Raw genomic sequence first — 10,237 nt, 5'->3', positions numbered from 1 at the left:
TTATACCTAAATTGCGTTGGATGTGCTGTGTTGGGGGCCGGGTTCGATGGCCTATCGAGGCCTTTGTGCGCTTGATTTAGTATGGTGCATTTTGTGAAAATTGTGGTGGATTGGATGTTTAAACAGATTGATTGAGTGATTGGCGAATGAGCAAGTTGAGTGTGGTTTGAATGTGTGAATGACAAGGAATTGTTGGGTCATGTGGTGTGTGTGATTTGAAAGGCCCTGATGTGTGTTTACGCAAGGATTGATTGGTCCTGAGGCGTGTTGACGCGGGACAGTGCCCGGATAGATCGAAGGGCTGATAACCTGAGGCTTGTTGACACGGGTTGAATGAAAGGACCTGATGTGTGTTATGTGGGTCGTGGATGGTTTGAGTGAATTCGTATGTGTACGATGTTGCGTGGAATGCGATGTGTGGTGAGATGCTATTGCATTATAGTGATTTGGCTAATGTGCAGGGGCTATGCGTGATTTGATGCCAAGTAAGGAAGTCAGTGTGAAATTTGGTCTGTTGGTTGTCGTAGTGAATGCTTAGACTTGTCTGGGGTATGCGTTGGCCTATGTGGGGTTTAGGTTGTCTGCTTATTGAGATTTATTCTCATAGTTGAATTATAAACCATTTCAGATCCCCGATTTTCACTATGCCACCTCGGCGTTTTGGGGTCCCTATACATACTGTTCATGTGGAGATCGAGTATCCGGTGGGCGTAGACCAGACTTATATTAGGCACTATGGTAGTGTCTGGGTAAACGAGGGCCTGGCTGAATTGCAGCGCCACACCTATTTGGCTTGTTTTTATCGCGAGGGGTTAGAGACTATCGGCCCGATTCGTGGTTTCGACAGGCAACACCACGGCGGTGACGATGCCATAGACTGGAAGCCTTCTGAGAAGCATGCCCCTGATGGTGAGATTCTAGACCCCGAAGATCCCCTGGAGACCCTGGTCCCGAACCCAAGCCCGTACCAGAATCTGTAGCGCCTGCGGATCTCGAGCTCGAAGAGGAATTTGAGGAGTCCGAACCTGAAGAAGAGCCCTAGCCTGTGCCAGAGCCCAAGGAGTTTGAGCCAGAGGAGGAGCCGGGTAACGAGGAAGAGCCGATCGAGATCAACTCTGACACGGAGTCGGAGTCTTCAGGGTCTGATTCAGATTGAGCGCCGTGGGAATGTTTGGGTACTGGGCTTAGAAGCTTTTGGTAGAGCCCCTTTTGTGTAACCAGCTAGTCTACCTGACCACCTGTCCCTTTTTTATGATAATGGTGGATGTTAACCCTAGGAGCCTAATGTCTGATTGTCTGGCCGAATGTTGTAAGTGACTATTTTTCAATTGCTATGAAATTATTGTTTTATGCTGTTATTATCCCTCTGTCATTGTCTATTGTCTGGGTTGTTATATTTTGCTTTCGCTTGTGTATTCATGTGGGTATTTAGTTTGGGTCGGCGATGCGTCCTAGGACGTCGCGTTCTTAATCAACCCAAGAAGGGGTATCGCGCGCTCATTGAGGTTCGGGGCGTGACATCCCTGTTGATTTGGTATAAGGGTAAGGTCAGCTCGATCCAAGTTGGTCGAAGCCTGGAGTGATAAGGAGCGATGACTTTGGGGTAGCCAGTTAGGGAGACTCGTGTACCATGCGTGCCCCCAGACTGTGTGATTGTGGTTGCTGAGTTATCTTATGCAATAATGTGTGAAGTGCATGTGCGTCAGGACTTGAGGTAAGTGCACGAACCATATTGGCTGCGATTGAGTGTTGTATGTGATTGGCTGCTTGCTTGGTGAATTGTTGTTGTGATTTACAGCCTAGGACAATAAACTTGAATAGTTGGCCTAGGTCTCTAATTCCTTGATGGAATTATAGCATATAGGTGAGTGGTGAGAACCATGTAACAATGAGCAACCGACGAAGAGGGACAGGAGGCCGATTGGGTTCGCGAGCTAGAGTTGCAGAGGACCCCAGAGTGGATGGAATATTGAGGGCACTTGAGGAGGTTGGAATTTTAATGGGTAGACAGAACCAAGAGCGAGCTGCTACTGTTACTGCTGCTGCAGAGGCCGTTGTTGCCGCCGCTAATGGGGCCAATGGAAACAGTGGAAACAATGAAAACAATGGGAACAACGGGAATGGTGGGCATCCCACTCAGGGCCAAGTAAATGCAAATAAGCCGATGTCTAAGCTGGTTGAACAGTTTTTGAAGCCGAAGCCTCCGAGGTTCGATGGTAGAGATGATACTAAGGCTGCACCTCGATGGGTGGAAGAGCTAGAAAAAACTTTCGAAGTGCTGGGATGCACTGACGAGGAAAAGGTAACCTTGGCAGTATACCAGCTTCAAGGAAATGCAAGCGATTGGTGGAGAGCCATAAGAGGCCAAGTGTTCTCTGCTGGTACTACTCTGACTTGGACCATTTTTACTAAGACTTTTAATGGCAAGTATTTTTCGAAAAGTGCCCGAGAGCAGAAGTTGGTAGAATTCATGAGACCTCGCCAGGGTCAGATGTCGGTAGACCAATATGAGGCTGAGTTTGCAAGGCTGTCCAAGTTTGCCCCAAGAATGGTAGAGGACCCAGTGGATAAAGCCAGGAGGTTCCGAGATGGACTGAAGCCGGACCTCCGCAGTTAGATGATCTCACTGAACCTGAGGGGCTATCATGAGATTTATGACCAGACTCAGGCAATCGAGCGTGATTTGATGGATCGGGCCGCTGCCTCTGGATGGCGGTAAACCCCGGCTAGGGACAACCGCCACTTCGGCAAGAGGCCGATGGCGGGGAATCGACGCTTTATCCCTCCCGTCAGGAAGAACATCGGGAAGCTGAGCCACTTTCAAAATAGGAGCGGAGCGTGTTTTGGATACGGTGGAACGGGCCACCAAATGAGGAACTGCCCCAACAATAGACAGGCTAGGCCGCCTGTACTACCGCAGTCGCCCCGGAATGGGAATCAGATGGGAGCTGTCCCGCCAGCTACTCAAAATAGGCCGCCAGCTCAAGGACGAGTATATGCGATGGCGAGAAGGGAAGCTGAGGACGCGCCTGGCGTGGTCACAGGTATGGTCTCTCTGTATGATCATGCTGCATATGCTTTGTTTGATCCGGGGGCGTCGCACTCGTTTATATCTGAGCAATTCGTTAAATTGACGGGAATTGAACCGAATCTACTAGAAGTTATGCTATGTATTACCACGCCTTTGAATGATAAAGTGATGATCTCGTTAGGATGCCCGGATTGTAAGATAGTGATTGGAGATAGAGAGGAAAGGATAGATTTGGCAGTCTTACTTATGTTTGATTTTGATGTGATTGTGGGTATGGATTGGTTAGTTAAAAAGAAAGCTATAATGGATTGAGGTAACAGGGTCATCCAATTTAATCCGGTTGGGCACCTTAGATTCGAGTTTGTGGGAAGCCGAGGAGGAACCTCGATCCCTTGGATTTCGTCACTTGAGGTGACAAAGTTGATGGACGAAGGGTGCGAAGGGTTTCTAGCAACTGTGGTTGATTCGATGGCGGAGAATCCAAAGTTGGAAGATATAGCCATGGTGTGCAACTTTCCCGAAGTCTTTCCTTAGGAATTGCCGGGATTGCCACCGGAAAGAGAAGTAGAACTTGTAATCGAGTTGGCCCCTGGGACTGAGCCAATCTCGAAGGCGCCTTACAGAATGTCATTGTTTGAGTTGAAGGAATTGAAGGTTCAAATGCAAGAATTATTGGACAAAGGGTTCATTCGTCCAAGTACGTCTACGTGGGGAGCGCCAGTCTTGTTCGTGAGGAAGAAGGATGGAACATTGAGGTTGTATATCGACTACAGAAAGTTGAACCAGGTAACTATCAAGAATAAATACCCACTACCAAGAATAGATAATCTGTTTGATTAGCTACAAGGAGCATCGGTGTTTTCTGAGATTGACTTAAGGACTGGCTATCACCAATTGAGGATCAAGAAGGAAGACGTGCCAAAGACGGCATTTCGGACAAGATATGGACATTATGAGTTCACGGTGATGCCGTTTGGATTAACTAATGCCCCTGCTGCCTTTATAGATTTAATGAATCGGGTGTTTAAGGAGTTCTTGGATCAGTTCATCATAGTCTTCATAGACGACATATTGATTTACTCGAAGAGCCCGGAAGAGCATGAGATGCATTTAAGTAAAGTTCTACGGACCTTAAAAGAACACGCATTATACGCTAAGTTTAGTAAGTGCGAGTTCTAGCTCAATCGAGTGGCGTTCCTTGGACACATAATCTCTGGGGATGGAATCTCAGTAGATCCGACAAAGATTGAAGTCGTAACGAAGTGGCCGAGACCGACGATTTGGCAGGTTATTATCGACGCTTTGTGGAAGGATTCTCTTCAATAGCGACACCGTTGACGCATCTGCTTAAGAAAGAAACAAAATTCGAATGGACCGACAAGTGCGAACGGAGCTTTCAAGAACTAAAGCAAAGATTGACGACGGCGCCAGTGTTGACAATTCCAACCGGACCTGGAGGGTATGAGATTTATAGTGATGTGTCGCTAAAAAGACTCAGATGCGTATTAATGCAATATGGAAGGGTGGTTGCATACGCATCGCGACAGTTAAGACCGCATGAGATGAACTACCCGATGCATGACTTGGAATTGGCCGCAATTATCTTCGCCCTTAAGATTTGGAGACACTACCTATGCGGAGAGAAATTTCAAATTTATACGGATCATCAGAGTCTCAGGTATTTGTTTTCTCAAAAAGAGTTAAACATGAGACAGCGTCGTTGGATGGAACTCCTCAAGGACTACGATTACGATATCTTGTATCACCCTGGAAAGGCTAATAAGGTAGCAGATGCATTGAGTCGGAAATCAAGCATTGCGCGTATGATGGTCAAGGAATGGACTCTGTTGGAAGGAGTGTGAGACTCAGAGTTCAAGTTCGAGGTGAGTCATGTTTCGAGCCTACTTGCAATATTGAGGATTGAACCGGAAATCCAGACTAAGATCAAGGTTATGCAATCTACGGACCAAGAAATCCAAAAGATACTGGAGATGGATACCACCAAGAGGAAACCGGACTTCCAAGTATCCGAGGATGGAATCTTGAAGTTTCGAGGGAGGTTGTGCGTGCCCGATGATGCGGAATTTAAGGAACAGATCTTGTCGGAAGCTCACCGTAGCAATTATAGCATTAACTCGGGTAGCACGAAGATATACCAGAACTTGCGACAGCACTATTGGTGGAACGGTACGAAGGTGGACGTAGCCAAACATGTGGCCAAGTGCTTAACGTGCTGTCGTGCCGTACTTTTTTTTTTGGGACTTTCAGGATTTGCGCGCTAAGGAGGTATTTCCGTGTAAGGGTCTCTCCCAGACCATACCTCACGTGATATCGGATGGCAATTTCTTATTTAGTCTAAGTTTTTGATTTTGGAGTCGCCACTAATTATTATTGGTAGGTAGACTAGAAACCTAATCAGGGTATGGGAGAAATACCACGATTCTACAAACTAGAGATTCTGAGTACGGGGACTTGGTTACGCTAATGATCCCAAATCGGGATCCCTAACGCCCTTTCGGTACTTAAGAACGATGCGATGTCTAACGTGTCATGCAAGTTTCCAAGGCTTACCCACTAATTCTATCCATTCTAATCTCGGGAAAATCAATCAAGAATTAAATGCGCAATCAATGTCAATCAAATCAATCAATCCTAAATGGTCTCTAAAAATGAAAATCAATCAAAACATCCAAACCCAAATGAAACCTTAGAAGCTTATTCATTACATGATTTGCATTTTTTAGGGTTTTAGGGTTTTTTAGGGGTTATAACCCCTAAATTTGAGATTTTCTAAAAATGCCACTTAGGCACTCCAAAAAATTCAAATTTTACTTTCTAAGGTTGGTGTTGACATCTAATTTTTAGCTCATTTTTGTCATATTTTCAAAAATTTCAAAATTAGGTCTAGGGATCTTGGCCAAGCCTGGAAACCTATTTCTAAACCAAAAATCATTTTTTAGCAACTTTCTGCATTTTTTCTGAATTTCTTTTGGTCAAAATAAGCAAGAAAATCAAGAAAAATAGTAAATGGAATCAGAAAATTCCATAAAAATAGTCACTAATCTTCTTTTAAATCCAATTTCATAAATACACTGTCAATTTTAGAAAATATCAATCGGGTACATGTTTTTCCCAAAATTGGGCAAAATTAAACCCGAATTGAACCAAAAATTAAATTAAATTTTTTCTAGACATTTTTAGGTCATAGTGTCTTCACAACAATTGATTCTAGGACCTTTAATTGCATCATGGTTAGTCCAATTGCACAATTTGGTGTAAAAATCAAAAATCCCCAAAAATTGATTGAAAATTAAGAATTTTGAACCTAAATTGGGAATCGTACCCAAAATGAAATTGCCGAAATGTGAGACTATCATTTCTAGGGTTAATCAGGGGTGGGCAATGTAATTTTGGCATCAATTTGCCTAATCAGGTCATTAAGACCTTGAATTGAGCAAAACCCTATTAACCCGAGTATAAAAATGAGAAAATTTTGGGCACAATTATAATAAAAATTGTGGAAAATTATATGTTTGGGTTTAGAACATGCTGGGGAATGCAATTTTGAGGTTTAATTTAAAAAATTAGGTCGAAATAAGGTCCAATTTGCATTTTTTTTATCAAAACCGGAACTGTCGGGTCAGACGGGTCGACCCGACCCGACCCGAACAGTGTCACCTTCTTCACCCGACCACTCAACCCGCGAGAAACGCAGAAAACTAACTCAAACCCGCGACTTTGTCAAACATTTCCAACTATTTTCGCACGTGTCGATCGGTTTGGCCAGCTGGAAAATGTCCGGCTAGCACCGGTTAACGACCCCAACCGATTGAGAATCGGTTTCAACGATTTTTGAGCGGGAAATCAAAGGATGAAAAAACAAGAAAAACTTAGAGAAACGAACACAACCCATTCAACGAAATTCCAGAAAGAGAAGAGAGAGAAAGAGAGCGAAACATTGAAAAATTTAGAGAGAGAGAGGGTTAGAGGTTCCCCCGTGAGTGTTCGGCGCCACCCTAGATGGCGGGGCGCCAGCGAATCACGAGTTGGCCGTGCCTCCCCTCGCCGTGCCAAGCCGAGAAACCTGACCGCGAAGGCCTGAAATCAAGTGCTGTCCGATCAACTTGGACCTGTTCCGGCGAAACCGAGCACACCGGGAGGATGACCGAGAGTCAAGGAACAATCTCCGGTGCCCCGTTCGGTTCAACAATTTCATCTGATCGTTGGAAGAATCAGGTAAAAACTCTTCCCGATCAGCTTTATTGAAAAATTCCAGAATTTGGTTTTGTCATCGATGTGCATGTTTGAGTGATTGCTTTGACTAATCTTGGTATATTGATGTTCAAAACATGTTTCTGACCATGATTTATGTATTTGATTGCATTTGTGGATGAAAAATGGCATAAACCGAGTCGGCCACGTTTTAGAACCTCTTCGCCGGAGCTCCGGTGACCTCGCCGGAGCAATGCAGTGGTCTTAGACCATCCAGGTTGGTGTACCTCGACCTTTGTTTGATGTTTGGTAGTGATAGGAATCGGTTTAGACGGCTAGGGCGATTAGAATAAGGATTTGAAGCTTTGAAAAACTCGGTTTGGTCAGTGGCGACTTAGGATTTTTTATCGAGTTTTTCGCCGACTGGCAAACATCGACCGGCGTGCCGAATAGGGTAGATTGAAAATAGGATGTGAGGAGATCACAATGGTGCAATCAGATTGATCAAAAGGTCATCGGAGGCTTGTCGACGGTGAGCTCAAACCGGCGACCTTGAAAACCTTAACACATAATTCACGCACACCAAGTATTCGGGGAAATGCCTGAATGAAAGATGCCAAAAACGGTGCCGTTTTGGCACCGTGCCCGCCGGAGACGATGATCGGCGCCAACGCCGACGACGGCCGGTTCGGTCTCGGCCGAACCGGTCCGGTCCGGTTCATTCCCCTCGGCGGGAAAATTCAAAAAAATAAAAAAATTAGAAAATTCTAAAAAAAAATAAAAAATCACAAAAATCTAAAAAAAATTATATTTTTTTAGAAAATTTGAAAATTTTGCAGAAAATTCATAAAAATTAGAAAAATTACAGAAAATTCATAAAAATAGAAAAATTTTCGGAAAATTCATAAAAATTTCAAAAATATTCAGAAAATACAAATAAAAATTTGAAAATTCTGAAAAATCAATAAAAAATTGAAAAATTGGAAAATTCGCAAAAATTGCTAGAAAATCATAAAAAGAATCATTTCTCGGTTTAAAAATTTTTCCGACAAAAAAAAATCAAAAATTCAAAAGTTTTGAAAATCCACAAAATGATTAGAAATCATTGTGGCCAGTCATAAAAAGTGGAATTTGGATTTTCCAAAATGCCCAAGTGGCATAATTTGGAAAATTTCAAATTTAAGGCCAAAACCCCTAAAAACCCTAAACCCTAAAAAATGAAATGAACAAGCTATTAAAGCTTTGTTAGGGTTTGAGTAGGTTTTCATTTCTAGTGACCAAATTAGGGTTGCTGTGATTGATTTCTAGTGTCCATGACTAGATTAATGAAGTGACCTTAGGGATCCGTGTAATATGCTAGACATGCCATATCGTTCTTAGGTACCGAAAGGGCGTTAATGGTCTCAATTTGGGATCGTTAACGTAACCAAGTCCCTTACCCAGAATCTTTGGTTCGTAAGATTATGGTACTTCTCCCGTACCACAATTAGGTTTCTAGTCGACCTACCGTAAATGACTAGTGGCGACTCCAAGTTTAAATTTAGATCAAACAAACCTCACTGTCACGTGAGATATGGTCTGGGAGAGGCCCGTATAGAAAAATACCTCCATCAGAAAGCACGCGAGAGCGTGGCGCGACAGTTGGCCACAGTGTTTTTGAACCATTTTGTGAATTTTTAAAATTTTAGATATTTTTTTTCAGAAATTGAATTTCTGAGAATTTCATTAACCGAGAATTGATTTTTATGATTTTCTAAAAAATTTTATGAATTTTCCAATTTTCCAATTTTTTTTAGATTTTCTGAATTTTTCACATTTTTTATTTGTATTTTTAAAATTTTCTGAATTTTTATGAATTTTCTAAATTTTTTTATTTTTTATTTTTCTGTGCATTTCCTATTTTTCTGAATTTTTTCGATTTTCCAAAATTTTTCTAAATTTTTTATTTTTTATGAAATTTTTTTTTGAATTTTTTTTATTTTTGAATTTCTTTTAGATTATTTATTTATTTTTTTTAAAATTCCCGCCGAAGTGGTAAACCGGACCAGCCCGGTTCAACCCGGTTCGGCTTGGCCGAATTGGGCCTCGCCGGCGCCGGTCATCTTTTCCGGCGGGCACGACGCCAAAATGGCGTCGTTTAACGCCTTCTTCATTGAGGCATTTTTACAAACACCTAATGGGCATGGTTAAGTATTATACGTTCTCGAGGCCACCGGTTTGTGCTCGTCTCCGGCGACCTTCCGGCGAATGTTTTGCCATTCCGATTGCACCATTGTGATGTCTATGTGTTCTATTTTCAATCTAGACTGCTCGGAACACCGGCGGACGTTCGCCGGCCGGCGAAAAAACTAGTTAAAAAAACCTAATTCACAACTTATTCTAAACTAACTGACCGAACCTTCAAATCACAATATAGCATGCCCTAGCCGTCTAACTCAATTCTAATCACTAACAAAGCATCAAACAAGATTGAAGGAGGCTAACTTGACAAGCCTATGGCCACGGTGATGCTCCAGTGATGTTGTCCGAGCTCCGGCGAGATTTTCCAGAAATGGCCGACTCGGTTTTAATGCGTTTTCAATCATTCAAAGTGCAAACAAATGATGAAAATGAAATCAGAATATGTTTTGAGCATCAATCATGACAAAAACGCGAAGAAACGCACACGATTGAGCTAAAACCTATTCTGGAAAATTTGGCAAACAGTGATCATGAACCAACTTTACCTGCTTCAATGAGGATCAAAATGGAGTTCCCGAGCTAATCAGCGCCCGTGGATGTCTTCTTTGACACTTGATCTCCAAGTTGATGGCTTCGGTCTTGCCAGGAAGGTCCTGGATCGACTGGCCAGAGCTCGGTTTCAAACGGTGATGGTCAACTCGCCACTGATCACCCGAGGAGGAGATCCTCCCTAGACGGTTGATTCGCCGGTGCCGTTCAATCGACCAGCATCGATCACTCGATCTGGGGATCTCCACTCCTCTCTCTCTCTCT

General features: G+C 43.2%; 1 protein-coding gene across 1 annotated transcript; it reads left to right on the top strand.

Annotated features, from left to right (window-relative positions):
* The first annotated feature begins 1,888 nt into the window (after positions 1-1,888).
* LOC130138725 (uncharacterized) lies at positions 1,889-2,617 on the top strand. The gene has a single exon (XM_056313616.1). It carries the CDS (start codon positions 1,889-1,891, stop codon positions 2,615-2,617), a length of 729 nt encoding a protein of 242 aa, XP_056169591.1.
* The last annotated feature ends 7,620 nt before the right edge of the window (positions 2,618-10,237 follow it).

This window comes from Syzygium oleosum, unplaced genomic scaffold (genome assembly GCF_021117445.2).
Source record: "Syzygium oleosum isolate NSW1041296 unplaced genomic scaffold, Sole_v2.1 Sole_v2.08, whole genome shotgun sequence".
NCBI lineage: Eukaryota > Viridiplantae > Streptophyta > Magnoliopsida > Myrtales > Myrtaceae > Syzygium > Syzygium oleosum.
This window is presented reverse-complemented; position numbering and strand designations above follow the sequence as displayed.

What these genes read in the sequence shown, in the direction of transcription:
- LOC130138725 (XM_056313616.1), top strand. Translation starts at nt 1,889, where the DNA reads ATGAGCAACCGACGAAGAGGGACAGGAGGCCGATTGGGTTCGCGAGCT.